Source organism: Lissotriton vulgaris, chromosome 7 (genome assembly GCF_964263255.1).
Source record: "Lissotriton vulgaris chromosome 7, aLisVul1.2, whole genome shotgun sequence".
Classification (NCBI taxonomy): domain Eukaryota; kingdom Metazoa; phylum Chordata; class Amphibia; order Caudata; family Salamandridae; genus Lissotriton; species Lissotriton vulgaris.
This window is the reverse complement of record NC_141695.1, coordinates 1116374528-1116396242: the sequence shown is the minus strand read 5'-3', so window position 1 is coordinate 1116396242 and position 21715 is coordinate 1116374528. Positions and strand designations below refer to the sequence as shown.

The following is a 21715-nucleotide window of genomic DNA, read 5'->3' as shown; positions in this document are numbered from 1 at the left end:
TATTTGTTTCGCTGAAACAAATCTAAGTATTAGGGATACCATCCCCCGTTTAGTATTTGCCATTGATCACTTGATTTCCGATAAATTGTAATAAAGGTGGTGTGAAGGAGATCTAAAACTTACCTACATGCAACACTGTATATTCAACCTCTTTTTTTCCTTTAGATTGAATTCACAACTTTGTTTCCACTCTCCATTGCACAGTATTCTAGATATTAAAAGGAATCTATGGTAACTCCTGGAACAAACCATTATGGAGGCTCTTGCACAGCTGCTTAAATCAGGAGAAATCCTGATAAAACAACAAGCTAAATGAGGTATTTGAGTACATTTATTTGCCAGCATTTCTCAACATGGTTTCACCCCAGCAAAAAAAGATACAGTAAACCGTTAGGAAAAAAGACCCTCCAACCTCCCAAGCAATACATTTTATAGAGTGAAAACCTATGTTGCATTTAAAAGAACTGAGCAGATTAGCCAAAAACTAAGAGTGTGTCTTAAATCACAACTAGACAAAAACTCCCAAGCAAATGATCTGCTTGAACTTCTAGCTGGAACCTAGAAGCTGTTAAGTGAAGTACTCTGGAATCCTAAGATATATTTTAGCATTTGCAAGTAATTGCTATGTGTTGATGCTGCACTGTCATTGTTGATTCTAAGACTTCTCACCGTGGGATGCTCACTAACACATGCACTGTGCAAGAGACTTTCCCTCTTTGTAGTCCCCCCTACCAGTTCATTTCTCTACCTTCTTTACAGCTGAATGTTTTTATGTAATGTGCCTCCCTAATTCATAGCTCTTTTAATTCCATTGGAGAAGGGTAGAATATTCAATGAATGTGAGATGCTGCCCGAAAAATAATATGTGATTGGTCTATTTGGCGCAACTCATGTTTTGGCCCACATCCTTTTTTTCGTACTGTGCTGTAAACCACTCCCTCACTCTCATTTCTCTTTTTAAATGGGTTGTCTTTGTATCCCTAAATCTCTCCACCTTGTTCTTTTTAGGTTTTGACTGGCGATGCGCACGTAGTGCGCATGCGCCAAAAACCTTATGATTTGTTTGTGGGGTCGGGTCTACACCCCCTCCTCCCATTGGCTAGCTCCATAAATGGAGGCTAGCCATTGGGAGAAGGCTCTGTCTGTCAATCTCGGACCAGATTCGGGAGCGTTCCCGAGAATTTTTGGCTTTTGGCTACGTCAGCCAAAAGCCTGTCCTCGGGAACGCCCCCGAATCTGGTCCGGCATTGACGGCACCCAGAAGATGTCCATTGCTTTTCGTTTTAGGGCTGACTTCTGTGCAGTATTGCTTTTGTGACCTGTGCCCTTCTAAATTCTCTTCCGCCTGATCAACACCGCGGCCCGGGGGCCAGAAGCACCCTGCAAAGATCGTTCGCCCTGATCGGAGGCTGCCACGGTGAAGATCGAGCTGCTGCGCTCCCATTGGCTGAGAGAGCCGAGCCCCCTCACCAACGCCGCGACGGGATAGGCCCGTGCGGCGCAGCGTCATTGCCGTTGTCGTGCCGTGATTGGCTGCAGAGCGGAGCGTCATCGTAGGCCTGACCCGGGAGCCGCACTGCCATTGGCTGACTCCCGGGTGAACAAGGAGGCTCGTCGCAAGTGCCGCGACGTGATAGGCTGGTCCATCGGGACCTCCGTAGGAGCCGCCGAGAGCCGGGATGGAAGTGCACCTCGGCGAGGAGAGAGTGAGCTGACCCCGCCGAGGGATCCTGCGTGAAGGATCTCTGCCCCCCCTGGCCTGAGTCCCCGCGCTGGAGCGCCAAGTCAGCTCCCCGCCGCTCCATGAGGACCTGAGAGCGGGCGGAGGGCTGCCGGGACCGGCCGGGGCAGGGAGGAAGCAGAGAGTGCTGGTGCGTAGGCGCTGAGTCCATCAGCGGTGCAGGTCGGCCCTGGAGTGACCCGGGGCCAAGCAGTGAGGCGCTCTTTCAGCGCTTGATGATCCTGAAGCGTGAGGGCTTCAAGGGCGGCCCCGGTTGGCAGTGGGTCGCCCCAACGTGTTTTGAGAGCCCCGTGGGGTCCAGTGTTGGTGCTCCAGCGAGCCTCGTTAATGTGTAATTTCTGGTCCTGACATGACATCTCCTTCTGGGGCTGACAGCCTTATGGCGCCCCGTCCTCTCCGCAGGCGCTTCAGGCTTCGAGGCGCATGGGGGCGGGGCTCCGGAGCAGGATGGAGCCTGGTGGCTTCAAGGTGCACCTCGCCCTCCGCAGCCTCTTCGGACAGGCACGGTGGGTTTGTGCTCCTGTTGATGCGGGGGGTATGGGGCGGATGAAGGGGAGCGTATAGCGCCCTGTCCTCTCCTCAGGCTCTTCAGTCTTCGATGCGCATGGGGGCGGGGCTCTAGGGCGGGAAGGGTCACCCTTGGTAACCTCCTGCCCTGCCGGTAGCGTGGTGGGTCTGTGCGGCTGCGGGAGACTGAAGGGGGCTGCCAGCTCTCCTGATTGGCTCCAGGGCCCTGCGACGTGTCTCACAGATGAAGCCCCGGCCGCAGGCGCAGTCGTCAGAGCAGAAGGGAAGCCTTGCCCCCATCATCACTTCTGGCATGCCACACTGTCCCCCCCCCTCTTCATTACCCTCCCCTCTCTATCGCCGAGTTCCTTCCTCCCACTTGACGTTTTCCACTCTCTGGTGACTTGGCGCGCCCGCAGTGCTTAGCCTTAATTTGTAAAATAAGTGCCGGGGCTCTCGTCGGTAGGCCACTGCAGTTTGCACCACTCATTGCCCCAACCAGCGCTTCCATCACAACTGCCAACCATCACACGCCTACAAGTGTGACAATTCAGACTATTCCAGGCCCCCGAAGCTGTTAGAATGGCATGGGCAGCAGGTAATAGTCGTTTTAATGCATATTCAATTAATAATCAAGTGTTGCTGTGGTCTTCTTTAAATTAGCCAGACTGTCACGAGCGCCGGTGTTGTTGGGGAAAGACAGTGCATGAGCAATTGAATAACTCTTCAGTTTACATGCAAATACATTGACCCATTTTTGTATATGGAGGGAGCAGCTAGCGAGCTGGCCTCAACTGTGACTTCAAATCTTTGCTATGGGATGTTTAAATATTATGCTTACAATAATGTAAAAAAATAAATCAAAAAAATAACATGTTCAAGTTCAAAAGACCTTTATTCGAATTTCATAAAATTCATAAAAGTACCACGTTAAAACAATTCAATTACATAACAAATACAAATTACAGAATTCATAATTATTAAAAATCTAATACAGTTATTTCAGGGATTTTCCATCATTTTGCGTACACGTGTTATAAGTCTCAAAAAAGTGCTAGTGCGATAAATTAATTCATCTGTATTCAGGGAAAGTAACATTGAATAGGACTCCCCCAACGAAAGGGGTCTTTCTTTTCTAAAATAAGATGTTAAAAACCAATTGATGTATTTTAAATAAAATTTACAGAAGAATAGAAAGTGCAAATCATTCTGTTTACTAATACCATCACACGGACATGGATTGTAATGTGTTGTGTGTTGATAACCCAGGGGGAAGCCCAGTAGGAATTTCACTGAACCCGCCTTTAGCCGAAACAACTGTGATCTCTCCCAATTAGTCATGGGTAAGGTGAGGTATGGTGCAAGTGGTCTCCTACATAAATCATTCCTCATATAACTCACAACAGTTGATTTAAGGATTTCCCTTTCCATTCGTTCAGAGTTATAAAGTGCATACAGTGCTTGTTTGACCTCACTTTTATCTTTAGGTTCAATCCTACTTGGGTCGGAGAAAAGATCTCCCCTGTTCACGGCACTCAATGTTTTTAGGACTCCCGCAAGCCAGGGGATCGCCATACCATGGTCACATTTAAGGCACTCTTTTATAATATTTTGTGTTAAAATGGCTGAATTATTCCTCCAGAATAAAGCTGGTCTAGATCTAATAAAATCACATACATAGGGGAGGTTTAGTTCCTTTTGACAAATAAATTCAGAAGATGAGATTGGGGCACCCAGTATTTTTCTGCAGAATCTACCTTCTTCTCGCTGGATACTTGGTTTTTTTTCTCCAATCCCCATACCTCAGCCCCATATGTAGCTACGGGTAGGCACTGTAACCTAAATTTTTAGGTTTTGACTGGCGATGCGCACGTAGTGCGCATGCGCCAAAAACCTTATGATTTGTGTGTGGGGTCGGGTCTAAACCCCCTCCTCCCATTGGCTAGCTCCATAAATGGAAGCTAGCCATTGAGAGAAGGCTCTGTCCGTCAATCTCGGACCAGATTCGGGGGCGTTCCCGAGAATTTTTGGCTTTTGGCTACGTCAGCCGAAAGCCTGTTCTCGGGAACGCCCCCGAATCTGGTCCGGCATTGAAGGCACCCGGAAGAAGTCCAGGTGAGTGCTTGCTTTTTTTTTTGCCCGTTCCCACCCCCTCTCCCGCTCTCCGGGTCTCCGGACCCCGTTCCCGCCCCCCTACCGCTGCCTCGCTCTCCGTGTCTCCCCGGCCCCGTTCCCGCCCCCCTACCGCTGCCTCGGCTCCCAGTTTCCTCCCCCCTACCGCTGGTTCGCTCTCCGTGTCTCCCAGGCCCCGTTCCCGCCCCCCTACCGCTGCCTCGGCTCCCAGTTCCCGCCCCCCTACCGCTGCCTCGCTCTCTGTGTCTCCCCGGCCCCGTTCCCGCCCCCCTACCGCTGCCTCACCTCCCGTTCCCGCCCCCCTACCGCTGCCTCGCTCTCCGTGTCTTCCCGGCCCCGTTCCCGCCCCCTACCGCTGCCTCGGCTCTCTTCCCCGCCCCCCTACCGCTGCCTCGCTCTCCGTGTCTCCCCGGCTTCGTTCCCGCCCCCCTACCGCTGCCTCGGCTCCCGTTCCTGCCCCCCTACCGCTGCCTCGCTCTCTGTGTCTCCCCGGCCCCGTTCCCGCCCCCTACCGCTGCCTCGGCTCCCGTTCCCGCCCCCTACCGCTGCCTCGGCTGCCGGAGTTGCAGGAGAGCCCCACTGGCTGAAAGAAGATGCTAGGTTTAGCTTTTTTTCTCGTGTCTTTTCTTTTATTGAGCCATGGGGATGGGTAGGGGGTAGGTGGAGAGGGTAAAGGAATAAGCCCTTTCAGTGCAATGCAGTTCTCTCCAGTCATCCATCATATCTACGCTATCCATCAAGTCAGCCAACTACATTCGAAAATATGTGCTCTGTCTCTGTTCATTGAGGATATCCATTTTACCCGTCATTACACAGTTACCATTGCTTGTCCGTTTCATAGGGCTCTTGCTTATGAAATATCTATCAGAAGTAATCTTCCTGGTCCATGTTTATCACTTCTAGAACAAATAGATAGCCACCCTTTTGTTGACGGTAGAAGACACAGAATAATATCACTGTCCACCCCATTTCTCTGCTAGCTTGGAATACTCCATGTGCATTTTAATGTGTTTCCTGCAGGAACTCGATTCCTACCCTGTTCTGTTTAAGGAAAGCAAAACAAGTGATGGGTCGACTTCATGAAATAATGTCATCCACCAGTAATCGTGTGCCCCTGTTGCCTGCGTGTGCCTCCGTGTGCCCCTGTTGCCTGCTTGTACCTCTGTGTGCCCCTGTTGCCTGCTTGTGCCTCCGTGTGCCCCTGTTGCCTGCTTGTGCCTCTGTGTGCCCCTGTTGCCTGCTTGTGCCTCCGTGTGCCCCTGTTGCCTGCTTGTGCCTCCGTTTTCATGCCCCTGTTGCCTGCTTGTGCCTCCGTGTGCCCCTGTTGGATGCTTCTGCCTCCGTGTGCCCCTGTTGCCTGCTTGTGCCTCCGTGTGCCCCTGTTGCCTGCTTGTGCCTCCGTGTGCCCCGTTGCCTGCTTGTGCCTCCGTGTGCCCCCATTGCCTGCTTGTGCCTCCGTGTGCCCCCCCTGTTGCCTGCTTGTGCCTCCGTGTGCCCCTGTTGCCTGCTTGTGCTGTGTGGGTGTGTGTGGAGGGCTCTGTGTGGCTGTGTGTGTGAGAAGCTTTGTGTGGCTGTGTGTGTAGGAAGCTTTGTGTGGCTGTGTGTGGGGGGGGCTTTGTGTGGCTATGTGTGTGGGGGGCTCTGTGTGGCTGTGTGTGTGGGGGGCTCTGTGTGTGTGTGGGGGGGGCTCTGTGTGTTTGTGTGTGTCATTTGCGAGAGATAAAGCTAGTGGCATTGTAAATGACAATGCCATTTATTTATGTTAAAAAAACATAAATAAAAATAATGTCAAGAGCAATGCCAATAGCTCTAACTTTAACAAAGGCAAAACCATTGCATTGTAAATGCTTGTTTTTATTTCCTCCCTTGCCATTGCATGTAAGTAACCACATGGCGTGGTGGAGTTGGCGAAATTCCAGTCAGCAGAATTTGTCGGTTCGAAGTCCACATAACCTTTATGTATTATATAATTTGGAGGTTTATTTCCTGCATATGTTGCACATTGTGTTTGTTGAAAGGTTTCTTATAAATTCTAGAGAAGAACGCTTAATAGCAAAATCCAAAGTGTGGGTCCCAACAGAGGGGAATACGGGGCAAACAGCTCCATTTCTCCATTAATGTAAGTTATTTATGCCATGCAATGTTCAGGGTATTCAAATGAGTAAAATGGATCATTTTTTTAATACCTTTTATGATATTAACAAATCGAATAAAGTGTATTTGACTGACTGACTGACTGAGTGTTTTTATATGTTTATGACGTAAGTGCAGTTTTCTGTTTCCTTTCACTAAGCATATTTTAGTGAACCATGTTCATACAGATGCTCTAATTCATTGTGTAAGAAGACTTTTTTCCAGGTTCTCTACATAAAAGGGAAAGTGAGCTACGATTATGGAGAGCTAGTGCTATACCTAATTAACATTGCTGTTGTAGCGTTCACATCTGGATAGGGTACAAGATGTGATGCAGCCACAAAACCTTCTCTGTTCCAGATAAAATGTCAATGTTCTTTAGTGACTAAGATCAAGCCCTTTAGTAAGTACAAGAAGTCATTTAAAAAAAAACGGGAAAAAAAACAATGTATATTTTTTAACAATGGCCTTCTGAGGTTTCTTAATTTGTCACAGTGGTTTAATCTGGTACTCCCAATTGTAAAACCACTTATGATTAAAGGGTTATTTGAACAGCACCATGACTCCTGGACGATGGGAGAAAGGATGATCTAATGTAAATACATATTTATACTTGTAAGCTTAGTGATCTAAAGTTGCTGGAGCTGTACTGAACGTCAACAATTTGCACCTATATGAACATATCAATTTCTATCTCCTATGTGCACCAGGAAGGTGCTTTATGCAGACTGCAGATACTGGTTTGAAGCCCCACATTGGCTGCCTGCCTTCTCCTGAGTCCAGCCGTGGCCCGTGCGGGTAAGAGCGGTGGGGCCAGGGATTCAACCGATGACCACGAGGGAAAATTAAATAAAGAAATAATGTTCCCTTGTCGCTGGGTGTCAAAATCCCCCCCTCCACACCCCCACCCGGCCTCACCGCTCTTACCTGCACGGGTCGTGGGTACCCAAGTCTCAAACAATATAGGCATACTTAAAGGTGAATTTGAATTTTGAAACAATTTGCAACAGTACTTCAATTATACCACTGTAAACCCCAGGGAATTCAACTAGTTTGACTATTTTTTTATCTCTTTTGTAGGAGTGAATTCGTTCATGGTGTACATGGCATACAAAGACTTATATCAGATGTCAAACACAGAGGTAAAGTTTCTATACCAATTTTCACACTAGAAGAGTAAGTGGGATCCCCTCTACTCCTCATCGTACCAGACTGAGTGTGTCGCGTTTGTAGAATGTAGATGCTGAGATGTGATTCTGCAGTCACCCCTGCACTGCTTCTTGTATGCATTCCACCAGACTCACTAGGCATTCTATAGAGGGAGGAATACTAGTTATGAGCGGCTCCAGGGTGCCATGTTGCAGAATGTTGTCAATTTAGTGGTCCGTGGTAGAGAAGCTCTGGCACAGATGAATTGCTTGAACACACTGTGCACCAGTTGGCTGTAGGATAAGGAATGTGTTGACATTTCTCATTTCTTGTTCAGCTCTATGAGATCTTCACGTGCCTGGGGAGTCTCGGAGCCATCGCTCAGGTCCACGCAGAGAATGGGGATATCATTGCACAGGTAAGCAAAGAGAGGTTTACATCGAACACTTTGCAGTGCACCTGATATGGATTGATCGTGTTTTCATTTGTCACAAAAGGATTCTGATTATAAGGTGTACCGTGGAATCCTTCCCAATCAGCACCCCTTTTGTTACTGTTAACAATGTTTACATTTCAATGGATTCTAAAAGATGTTTTGAATATGATCTTAGTAACATTAAAATCTCGTTTTGAAATGTAAATCTAAACTATGTCATGCATATCTAATTACTGTATAGAGAACACAATAAATAGAGTGCCTTTATTTAGGCCATGTGTTGTTTTCTGCTCATAAACAAAGCAATCCGGGCAAATCAATTTTGACTTTATTGCATTATTGTTCTAATATTGTAAACAAAAAAAGTACATACATTTTTGTCTTCTTGCCCCGCCATCAGATATAGGTTTTTATTGTCTTGATAGATTCTTGATTGAAAATCATCAAAGAAACAAGCAACAACAATTGAGTTTCCTATATATATGTCCTCAAAGTTCACAAATGTCCGGCCTCTTCGTGCAGCAGCTCGTGCTTGATTGTGAGGCCTGAATACAAGTGAAGAGAAGATGTCCCTCCGCAGTCACAGAAAGGCACAACACAAGAACTTTGAAGACACAGGACACATGACTAAAGAGATATAGATATAGAAATATATATATATATATATATATATATATATATATATATATATATATATATATATATATATATATATATATATATATATATATATATATATATGGGAAACATCCGTTACAACGCGGATGTTTCAACGCGGTGCTGTTACGACGCGTCCGTAACAACGCAAGTCGTTACCACGACTTGCGCTGGAGGGCGCTAGAAGATTAAAAATAGTAAATTTACTATTCCAACACCTTCCCTAGTGTCCACGGGGACTGGTGTTAGAATAGTAAATTATACTATTCGATATCCGGGCCCCCAACGCAAGTCGTGGTAACGACTTGCGTTGTAAGGGACGCGTTGTAACAGCACGCGTTGTGACGGTACGCGTTGTACCGTCACCAATCCATATATATATGAGGAGGTCTTTCCAAGCTGTCGATAGTGCATCCTCCAATAGCAGCGAGGCAACCCATATTTTAATGACGTAGAATACGTACACCAGAGTCAGTAGCATTTGAAAAAGGCATTGAAGCTGAAACGCGTTATGCTGTTGGTTTCAATAAATGAAGTCCTGCGAATCCGAGATGTGCTATGGTTGTGTTCCTGAATAGGAGCATCCCTATTACCCAAGTCAGGTATCGACCCATTCCGGCCCTCCTCTATGCAGATGACACAGTGCTTATGGCCCGCACCCCGTTGGTTTACAGCGATAGCTCATCGAATTTGCTCAGTTTATGCGGAATCTCGGATTGAAAATTAATATAAGTAAAACTTTTTTAATGAAACTCAGGAAAAGAGGAAAAGAGATACAAAATGCTGTGATATTTTGATTCAAAGTACCAAAATATTGCACACACCATCCTTCTCTTATTTAGGTATTTTATTTGACTAAGAGGGGAGCTGGAGAAGTGTGGTTAAGTCCAGAAGGTTCCAAAATGTTAACAGGATTGCAGCCTTGCTCAACTTCTCTAGGAAGCTGAGTATTATGCATTCATAATAAATGATGACAATATACAGGGCTAAATGCCGGCCCACTGCCACGTATGGGTCAGAGCTGTGGGGCCCTGCTAATGTTAACTCACTACATTTGGTAGAAAATGACTCCTTAAGGAATCTCCTCGCCCTCCCGAAACGTTGTTCTGCTTTTGCGTGCCATTCTGAACTGGGCGTAACCTACTTAGCAGATTTGATTAAGTTACAGCCTGTTCCACTTTGGCATAAGATCTGGTCATTTGAGCATACTGAGCTCAATTGCGCTATTGTAAAGGATTGCCTTAGATCTGTGTCCTCTCTTAAAATTCCCTGGCTTAAGTTTGTCAGCCTTTCCTGTCGGCCATCCTGAGTATTTTGAGCACCCAGAGATTTTGAATGGTATTTCCAGAAAAGCATTAAAGTTGGACTGCAATTCATTACTTGAGGAACTGAAGGTGTCTTCTGAGATTCCCGAACTTCTGTTCTGAAGAACTAACTGATTCTTTCGACATATGGTATGGAACCTTATTTAGAAAATGTATAGAATACTCAGCATAAATTTGTTCTGACATGTTTCCGGTTGGACATTTTCCATCGCTTAACCAGTTTTCCAACCTCAAATAACTGGTCACATGAACTAGGGAAATGCTCTTGTGACAATCCATGCAAAGTACCATGCACACCTTTTTTATCTGTAAGTACTATTCAGATTTGAGGAATTGTTTAATCAAGCCCCTGTTAAAGCCTCTAAGATTTGTGCACTGTTGACCAGTTTTTTTTACTTGCAATATCTTCCATATTTGTATACATGTGTTGTTCTGTTTCGGTTTTTATGGACTGTTATTAGGCGGAGGAAGCTGCTGTAGAAATGGTATTGACAGAAGGAATATGTATTGTCTGTTTTATCTATACGCCACCTGTTTTTATTCAGTATTTTAGTTTTTAATTTGATACTGCTATATATTTTTATACGCTTTTATGATTAACAATGTGATATCGAATAAAGCTTATTTTCCATTCGATTCAATACTTTAGTTTGCTTACAAGGCGTTGATAACAATACAATGTACATTTGGGAAGTGCACATGAGTAAGTCTCATTAACGAGGTTGTTTTCAATTGAGGGACCCCATGAGACATTGCAAACAATATTACATATTGGGTTTGGGACCTGTAGTCTTCTTAATCCCAATATAAAAAAAGTATCACAAGACTAAGTTTCAGAATGCATAGAAAATATAGTCCCAAAAACAACAGAATGAAAAGAAAATAACCTAAACTAGGTAAGCTATTCAAATAGTTTTGAGACAGTAGGTATACATACCATTATAAAGCCATGAAAATTATCAGTATAGGTTATAAAATGCCTTTACATGAGTCCCAAAATAACTGTTCGAACATTAAGAAAGTGGCTTTTATAACAAAGGAATTGGTTCCACCCACAACATCGACAATAGGTGTCCTTAAATCACCAGATGTTATCATTCAAATCGCATTTTGAAATATTTTAAAAATGTCAGGATATATTTTTCAGACACTATTCGCATTGTTCTTCTGTTGCCAGTGTTCTTATTCAATGAAAATAAAGCAATAGTTGACATAATATAACTTTATAATTTCTAGCAATAAAACTGACTTCTTTCCCAAGTATCACCTTGCCTTTATCTAAAAATAGACAGTGTTTCTCCGCAAATATGTGATTGTCATCTTCATTAGGCATCTCGCTACCATCAAGTCGTCTGCCATTGATGGTATTAAATAGCCCTATCCCATATAGTATACATATCATGATGTACCTTCCCCTCCTATATGCTAACCTTGATGTTCCTCCTTCTCATATATGGCAGCCACGCATTGATGTATCTCTTTCTGATATGCATGCTATGCCATCATGTACTTCACTCATATGCCCGCTAGAGAAAGATGTTTCCCTGTTTTCAAGTGTGCCAGCCATGATGTGCTGTAAGCCACACATGCCTGTTTCCTCCATGTTCCTTTCATACCAATATGCTGTTTCTCTGTATGCCCACCAATATAAAATGTGGTGCCACACCATATTTTATCCATACCATGATATAGTCATATCCAAGTATGCATCAATGCCATATGAAACCCCTGTTCCTACAAATGACAGACATGCTGTGATGTTCCTGTTTACCCACATGCCATTTATGATGGCATGTGTGATCAATGTTCATGATTTGACTATGTTTCCATGCACTAGCCATGCAATGATAAACCCAGATGCTACTTATGCCTTGATATGCCTCGCTTCCCCTTGAGCCAGCTATGCTATCATGGGCACCAACCCCACTTGCACTAGTTGTGCCATCGTGTGCTTTTTTCCTCATATGCCAACCATAAAGTGCCCATTTCCTTTTGTGTCAGCCATGCTATGATGCGTCACTTCCTCCATGTGATAGGCCAGGCTTGATGTCTCCATTTCCTCGTAAGGCAGACATGCCATGCTACAGCCAGGTCACTGATTCAAGCTATTCTACGATGTGCCCTTTTTACCACTTTTGTCAGTCATGACATGGCATGACTGAGCCTCCATATGCCAGGTATGATGTGTCACTGTTCCCAACTATGTCAGCGGTACACACAGAAGTGCACACATACCGGTAAATCCTTCATCTTGGGGAAATGGCTGTCCCTGTCATTTTTAATGCTTGCAAGCACACAGCATATGCATTAGAAAGCTGCAGCTTCATGTACCCGGTATTTACACATGTAAATGCCATGTTAGAGATGGGGACAAAGCTTTGGTACACTTTGTGGTGGTCCCATCCATAATGCTATTAAGAGCAATCACTGATTGTGTGTGTACTCTTTGCATCCCTTACCCTCAAGCTGGAATTGGGAACCATGTGCCGAAAGCAGTCTTTTCTCTTTCTTTATCCAAAGCTTACCCTCCTACCCTCATAGCTGCCTCCCATTAACAAGTTATGTTACTTTGGGCAATCATTGAAATTAGCCGGGTTATATCTGATCCTAAGCTTCTTGGACTGTCTTTTAGGGTCCCATATATCCCCACATATCATTGTTCAAGTACCTTTATTGCAGAAATGCAATGGTAAACTCAAAGCAGCAGTGTTATGGAGCCCTAGTTTTCGCCAAGGTTTATTAACAACCCTTGACATATTACCACAAACAGAGAACACTAAAAAACACGTGGTACACCACCCCTAAAGACTACACATAAACAGTGATTCTGTACCTCAATCTCTGACCAGCCCTAGTAGCTCACATACCTTTTTAAGAGGTAGCATAATTCACTTCCAATTCATCAGGAGCAGGGAGATCTCATTACTCTCTCTATTTATAGCACAAAGAAGTGTCCTTCAACTACTTTGGGGCTGTAGGTCACTGGGAACCACATTGTGCCTACATTTGTACACTGGGTTACAGGTCCTTGTTTATGACTTGCTGTGCATTGCCCACTTATTGCTTACTCCAGAATTTGGTGAGCTCGGTCCAGCTACTCCTCTCTGACCTCTGACACACACCGGGGCACACAAGGCGGAGAGCCTCGGCGAATTTGCCCAGTACTGAGTCTCGCCACTGAGCCTGGCCATCTACCAAATGGATGCAACTCTTCTAATACTTCCTCCAGGGTTCTGACTCTGGCCTAGCAGAACTCCTCCTATAATGAATGGTATCAGCACGGTACCACCCATGCCAGGTTTGGCAGAACAGGGTATAGATCTGTTCCAAGGGCCACTCCAGCAAGTGATGCGACTCTTCCTTCGGAGACCAGATCTTGATATATTCAAATACTCAACGATTCCTTACACTCATCCACTCCATACACTTACAGACGGCGAATCAGAAAACAGCAGACCTTCTCATTCATCAATCAGTCAATTACTTCATCGTGGCTTGCATCTTCCTTCCTTCCTGTCGATATATTGTCAGCTTCCATCAGGCCTCCAAAGATGGGTTTGCTGTGTGCTCATCTGCCAGTGCAGCTACTGCAGCCACACATCTCCCTGCATGCATATGCAGGCATATACATGCATACCATAAGGGGAACTTGGCAGACACTTAACTGCCTGTTTTCTGAACACACACTAACACTTTATCTCACAGATTTATTTGAAACGTGCAACGCTTGAACTATGACACCCTGGTGATTATAGTACACTGTGAACACTTTCAATAAACTGTCTATCAGACTTTGCTTGTTATTTGCTCAGCAAACAATCACTTGCATCTTTGCTACACCTGGCAGACAAACATTTTAAGGTATTTGCCACATAGTATGCTTTGATGAATGAACATGCTTCTGCATGCTCGGACCACAACCCACTCTGGGCAACTGATACGTTCCTTTCGGACCTGTCTGGGTTGACAGGTAATCCTTGCACCTCTATCTGGAGATCTGGAGGGAAACAAAGAAGCATGTCCTGTCATTGCATGATTGAGATTGGCTGTATCACTGTTCATGGGGGACATTCATTTTTTGGTTAGTCAAGACTGACTTTAGTATAGTGTGTTTTGGTTGTAATGGACCGAAACACTACGGAGAGGAGTTTCCCCGGAGTAACTGCTACTTGTAATACCTGATTCAGCATATTCGTCCATCACTTTTGGTTTGCAGTCTATGTGATCCGCTTGTATGCAGCACAGATAAGCAGGATGTGAACACTAATCTCAGTTTGCCAAAGGATTCAGACTGCTTCTCCTCAATGAGGCGACATACGTGCAAAATTCATTTGTGGTTGTTTTTGCATCCAAAGAAGCATCATTTAGCCATTAAGCGTGAGATATCCCTTTCAGGGTAACGAAGACTCATTTCTAAGTGACAGGGCAGTGTCTCTTATTTCACAAGTGAGCTGAAAATGGTAAAATCTAACATTTTCCTCATTACATTTCACTAAGGAATTGGGGGTAGACATAGTCTTAAATGGAAGCTCTGCATGGAAACCACACAGAACTCCAAACCCGTAATCTTAAAGCAGTTACACTGCAATGCTGTTCAAGGACCATGTAGAACTATCTGAATGAACAGTTGAGACTTGGCTTTCAAAGTCGCACAATGCTGATTGAGATTTGTTAGAATCTAATGATTGACCTCGTCGATGTTTCCAACATTTGTCATATCTAGTTCAGCAGTGAGCAAGTGAGGTATCCCCTTACTCAATCCAATTTGAGTAATCGTGCACCTGAGGCAAGGAAGGTTGGACTGATTAACTAAAGCAATGTTGAGGTTTCACAAGAATACCACAAGATTGATGAGGCCTGAGGGTGAGGTGCCCTGGGGTTGTCATCAAGATGGTAACCACTGCCCACTATGGAGATACTTTAGAGGGATGCCTTGGTTGTTGAACAATCTTACTTGGAAAAAAAGGGGAAGCATTTCCTCAAGTTTCCTTCTTTTTGTCAATCATCGAAAGCTGACTGCAACCCCTTAAGCTACTCAACTATATTTTTTCATGGGTCACTGTAATTTGCTAACTGCTGCACTCTGCATGTGTCCAAAACAGCGGCCACCTACTGATGAGTCTCCAACCCCCTGCCTGGTCCCAGGAGTCATTTTTAAAAAGAGAATTGCTTGATATTTTTAGCTCTATAATTTCCATTGTGGACAGGCTTCAGCCTTGAAACTTCTTTGAAGCACACCTTCAGCATTTTTTCAAAACTGTCAACATCACTCATCAAGGCCTTTGGTATGAGCAAACTGGTTGCTTTTGAAAGTTTCCCATCACACAAACCCACATCCCAGCACCACCTGTAGGTTGGATGGCAAATACTGATCTTGCCACAGACCTCTCCCTCTGGTGTTCAAGACAGCAGTCTCCCAGTGCTTTATGGTCTGCATCTAACCACCTCCTAGGTGCCCCTAAACCACATAGTGCTGCATCCACAGTAAGATCCTAATACTTAACTATTCCCCTACTTGGGAATGCCTTCTCCCTCGAGATTTGTGCCCCGGCCACACGCCCCACTTTCCACACTGCCTCTTCTTTGAATGAGTCCAAAACTACCTTTTACCCTGATTATCTTATCATTCACTCTACTCCTTGAATCTGTAATTGTACTTATTTCTTACACTAGTAGCTATATATAATATTGAACTTAACCCTTTCCAAATCTATCTTCGTAATTTCAATTTTCACAACCTTAATTTATATACTAAGGGCCTCATTTATGAAAAGTGTTGCATCTGTGGGGAAAAACAGCGATTCAATGGTTTTCATTGCGCCAACCTTGCAACACCATGGAAGCACTGTATTTACACTACGGCTCTCCTTGTCGCAAGGATTGCACAGATACGTCAGGAATCCTGATGTATCTGTTGGAGCAGTAATGACGCATTGCTGGAGTGTGTCAGTTAACGGACACAACTCCAGCAATGTGTCATTACACACGGGGCGAGTCCCATGTAAAAGGCCCTGCGTCACACCTTACACCTGCTTGAAGCAGGTGCAAGGATTGTGACGTGTCAAGTCATAGGAGTGGCACAGTGAAATCTCATAGATTCCACTGTGCCACTTCTACAAGACTTTCTTATGTTGGAACGCCCGCCCTGCATACATTATACCTGACGCAGGTATAAGGTAGCGCAGAGCTTTACAAAGTGGCACATCTGCTGAGATGCGTCACTTGATCACTGTTATAGGTCTGGGTTAACATCTCTCCACCTACTGTGGCTCCATGGCCATGTTCAAACTAGTGAAAGTGATGACTTGTTAACTTTTCAAGCCAGTTTCATGGGTTTCTAATCTGGTGGTCTTCAGAATCGAGCTAGTCTAATACAACCATTGGAGTGCTTGTGCCTACCTTGCGCAGAGACCCTCCTGTTATGGGTGATAGGTGCCGGTTTTGCAGCACCCCCCGCCCCGGCCCTGCTGGTGATCCAGTTTTTATTCTATCCTTAATATAACATAAGTATATCCAAAAATGTGTTTACTTTTATGCCTTGTTCCCTCATTTCTCAAAAATAGAATCCAGACCTGGAATGTTACATGTTCATTTTATAGAGAGGCCGGGAAGCACAAACTCAGTCTTCTGCTTGTCCTTGGCCCATCTTCAGATGCATGGTGTAATGATTGAATGAGTTTGGCATGCATCTGCATGGTTTTCCTTAGCCCACAAGTAGAAATGTGACCTTAAATGACTTTGAACAACATATTTGGTCTCTGGTATTTTTTTGCTTGGGTGAACTCAGTTGGCCACTGTATTCTGCCTAATAGGGCACAGACAATCTTCTTGATAAAAATAATTGAAACAACAAAAATGTTTTTGTCTCAGCAAAGAGTCCAATGGCATCATCTTGTGAATGCAGATGATTGCCTCATCGAGACCAGTGTTGAAACTTTGGGTCAGAGGAAAGAGATTATAGAGCGTGCACTACCAGTGCCGCGACCTATGCTTCTTGTGGGACTTTGAGCTTCCTGTTCACTCTGTTGCTGCCCAGTCACTTTCCTTTAGCACTACACTGATGCAAAAGGCACACAAGGCAGATGAACAGACAGGTTCCCTTGATGTTTGGTTATGTTTATCTGTTGCTTGGCAACCCTTCCTCTCTTTGTGTTGTGCTTCCAGAAATGCTGACAGACGATTAAATCAATGGCCTAAAAACATGTTTTTTTATTCTTTGTTTTCTAGGAACAAGCCCGAATGATAGAGATGGGAATAACCGGGCCTGAGGGACATGTGTTGAGTCGGCCAGAGGAGGTAAACTTTCAAAAGAAGCTCACACCAGAAGCCCTTTTGGTGTTTCCTTTTTAAATGTAATTGCATATGTAAATTTTAGACTACTGCGGGGGTAGTAAACACAGCTATTATCAGAGTTTAATGGCCACTTAGGGATCTGGGCATCGGTGCCGCTGCACCTGCTGCACCAATAGAAGCAACGCCCCTGGGTCTGAGGCCTGGCTGAAGGAACTAGTGGGCAGATTTACAAGCCCCTCTCGCCCCTTTTGCATCACTTTTAACATGGGAAAAGTGACGCAAAAGTTGCACAAAGGGCTTGTAAATCTGCCCCTAGGAGATTTGTTTCTGGCATATCACTTTGTAAAACTGATCAAACTTCACATAAAGAAAATATGAGCAGCTTTGCTAACAATATTCTGGAACTCCCAGTAAAAGGATAGCTCCACTCCACAGATTCCAGAACTGGATTGTAGGATTCTTTCAGCTGATGAACATTCAGTCACCTGGTAGTCTGGCAGAAGTATGTTGTTCTAAGGACAAGATTGGATATTTATTATTGAAAGGCCAGTGCCTTCGACGGACCTTGAGCTTAGGCCGGCACATGTCGGACATCTTCACCACCAGCCCTGCTGCCCTTTCAGCCAGACCCATACGTTTGCCTGCAAATAAATATCTCAGTTAGTCCTGATGCATACATGCCAGCAGATCCGATTTATAGCCAAAATTGGCTTTATGTTAGCTACGTCTCGCCTAAAATTGTCCCTCCCTACTATTGGAGTCAATGGAGAAAATATGATCTACCGATTTAATATTCAAACTCTATCACTTTGGTGTTTTAAAATGTTAGTATTGCATGCTGATAATCACTTAAAGGCACTGTTGACACCTGGCCTTTTGTATCAGCATGACCAGTATTATAATATCCCCGATCACTCCAGAAATTAGGAAAATCACTAACAGCAGGTGTTTTTCTCCTGATCGGTGCATATTTTAAACAGTAAATATAGGAAAATAGCACTTTAAAATGTTTCCTAGGGCTGCCATTATGATAACTGACTGATAAGAAAGGCAACTTTAAAATATCTTAAACTATTTTTCTAGAGTTCTATTCAAGAGTCACGCCCAAGCCTTTGCAGAATCTTAAAACGTGAACAAATTGCTGGTATTGTTCTCTGGGAAAATGGTACTTCAAACTCTTCTTAAATGTAGAGGAGAGTTAATTTATGCATAGGTCGCTTTGCTAAAATTAGAGAAGTGGTGCTCAGGCTGGCTGCGCTTAAAAAACCCTCTAGTTCTCCGAGTATTTGTGCTGCTTTACATCACATATTTATATTACATAATCTAGAGAAGAAAAAAACCCTTGCATGTGATTTTGCTGCTAAACCTCTTGATGTTTCTGAGATAGGCACGTGATGTACTTGGCATTTGGCTTGGCAATGTTCCGAAGATAATTTTCAACAGAAGATTGCAGGGTGTGGGGTGGGATGGGGGGGGGGGCAGCTCCTCTGCAACCCCTCCTCCCCCAACGCACAGCCCAGTCGAGAAGGTTCTGATAGCTGCTGTTTGAGGCCACCGCTTCCGGTGCGCGCGCATGACATGGCCAGGGTCGGTTAGATCACAATAACAAGGAAGTGGGAGTGAGATTCCGAGCGTCAGCAGGAACCTCCGGTCTCGTTTATGACTAGAAGCGGTTTGTTTAATTTGAGCCGACAAGATTAAAACCCGTGCGACTGGTTTTTGAGTTCTGTATGGTTGAGGTGCAAATCTAAACAGAAAAAACAAAAGGAGTGGATATACCCACCTATTAGAAGTGGGTGTGGGTTTGTAATTTTCTTAAACCCGACTCCCAACTTTTCTATGTTTATGAACCTGCTTGCGGCTACTGCATTCTATCAAATGGTATTTTCTGCTTTAGGCAATGGGAGACAGTTTTGGCAAGATGACTTAGTGACTTCGGGCCTGATTGATAATCTAAGCTCAGTTAAATTAAAAAATGAGTATGTGTTAATTGCAAACCAACTAATCTGTGAACAGGGTTAAATTTTGCAATGTGATTGCTATGCTAATTAAAAGTACAAAATGTACAATCACAGGGATGGAGGCCAGAGAGGGAACACACAACTATATCCTTGCATTTTCATTCCTTCTGTGTGAACATCTTTTAAAGGCAGCCCATGTTCCTTAAGGGAACACAGTCTTCTTTTAAGGTCTGGCTACATATAGCTTTAGCAACTGAATCACCTTCTTATCAATTCTTCAAAAAAGTATAATCAATTTATAGAGAGGTAGTGTTCTTTGGGTGTCATTTGTATTTTTATAAGTTTTTAATGATGAGGTATTAAATAGACCTTTTATTAGACTGTAAATGGACAGGTAGCTGGTAATTGAGATTGCTGTGTTTACTTTGCTGACACAACATCATAATTTCAGATTTGCTTGTTATCTTGTTAGTACTCGCTGCTCTTTTGATGCCTTAACATGTCACAAACATTCAGAGCTATTTACTACTAATCATTGTTGTGTATTCATTTGTTTGACTTTACTGTCCAGATTGATGGTATTTTTGTTAACAAATAAAACATATTTACACACAGATTCTTCTTTAAAATTCAATGAACGTACTTTCCCTCCATCAAAGTATATACTATACAATGTTTTGCTGTATCTGCCTTTAAAGTCCACCACTTACAACTCAAACATTATTTTCTTTCTCCTTTACATAACACTCTTTTGGACGGTACAGCTTTACTCTACTAATGGAATCCTGAAAATGTATCTTACTCCTGGCTTCCATACTATTGTAGCTTCTATTGGTATTTACTTTCTGGGAAAGGGCGCACACAAAGTAGATCACCTTCTACCAAACACATTCCATAACAAAACAAACATTTGATCTGTTATGTTATGTTATGTTATGTTATGTTATGTTATGTTATGTTATCGGGAGTTTTATTGAGCGCTCAGCTACTCAAGCAGAGTATCCCGGCGCTGACAGACCTAACATAGCATAACCCCGGCATCGGAGGAGAGATTAGAGACCGAACAGCCACGTTTTTAGCTCTTTCCTGAAAGAAGCTAAGTCCTCGTACTTTCTCAGAGCGAGTGGCAGAGCATTCCAGGCCCGCGGCGCCAGATATCTAAAGGACCGGCACCCGGTCCGCACGCGCCTAATTGCCGGGACTGTGGCCAATGACAGGGCAGCCGATCTTAAGGCTCTAGATGGATGGTGAAAGCCGACTCTCTTCCGCAAATAAATAGCCCCAATGCCATGAAGGGCTTTAAACGCAGTGGTAAGAGCCTTGAACCTAATGCGTTGCCGGATTGACAGCCAGTGCAAGGATTTCAAAAGAGCGGTGGCATGAGACCTGCGGCCAAGGCGATCTAAGCAATTCCTTGTTTTAAAATTTTTTCACATGGAGGGAATGACATCAAGGGGAGCATGTGACCCTGGCAGCACCCTCCGGAGGGCATGATGACTCACACTTGTACACTTCGCCACTGTCTGTGGCGCTGACATACTAAGCAGCATGTCTCCACAGGATGTCACTCAATACACGACTCTTGAACCCCCTAATGTCTTTTCTCAATATTGCTGCCCTAGGAGCGATGTCCTAATATTGACCTGTGATGACTCTATTGACACTGGTATTGATTGTATGTGGGTTTTTTTGTGAGCCATGATTATTGCCTACATTAATGTTTAGAACTATTATGGAAAATATGACGGCAGCGACTGTTTAGCAGCCCACAATGTCAAGAATGTTACATGCTTCAATATGTTTTTCACTGATATCAATAAAATTTAGATTTAAAAAAAGGGGGGGGGGCATGTATCTGTCTTCTGAAAGACAGTTTGCTTCCCTCAGAGGCTGCTCTTCATGGGGACAATTTCCCCTTTGCAAATCAGTTATCGCCCCAGTTAGATTTTGACATCCAATCAATAGTTTGAAACTGCAAAGGTAGGGTCAAACTACTGATATGTTTTAATGTGACCTGCAAATAAGAGGGAAACATTTCTTTCCTGCCCTCTCCTATTTGTGATTTAGAGTGAGCCAGAAATACGTTTGTGACTCAAAAAGTAACGTTTGTATATTGCACCAGTACGTTTTGCAGTTGCAAATGTGTGATTTTACATATTGCTTGCTTGTAACTGCAAAATGCTTTGGTACTTTGAGATAATTATGCTAGTAGCTGCTGCTGAGTCCGACCCCAACAGAGCAGAGTCATCATTACATTAATTTAGATCAGTTAGTCCCAGCAGAGCTGTTGGTCGGCATTATTAAGACTTCCCTGCCACCATGGCTTCAGTCAGTTAGATGTTTGCCACTGCTCCACCAGTCACTTACTCTTATCAGTGAT

At 44.2% G+C, this 21715-nt stretch overlaps 1 protein-coding gene across 2 annotated transcripts in view; it reads left to right on the top strand.

Moving 5' to 3' along the window:
• Positions 1-21715, top strand: part of DPYSL3 (dihydropyrimidinase like 3) — a 332011-nt gene that overhangs the window by 238653 nt on the left and 71643 nt on the right. For both annotated transcript variants that reach the window (XM_086931567.1, XM_086931568.1), the window contains exons 5-7: positions 7595-7656; positions 8001-8081; positions 17309-17377. In XM_086931567.1, coding sequence (XP_086787693.1) covers positions 7595-7656; positions 8001-8081; positions 17309-17377 — 212 coding nt within the window. The remainder of the gene's footprint in view (positions 1-7594; positions 7657-8000; positions 8082-17308; positions 17378-21715) is intronic.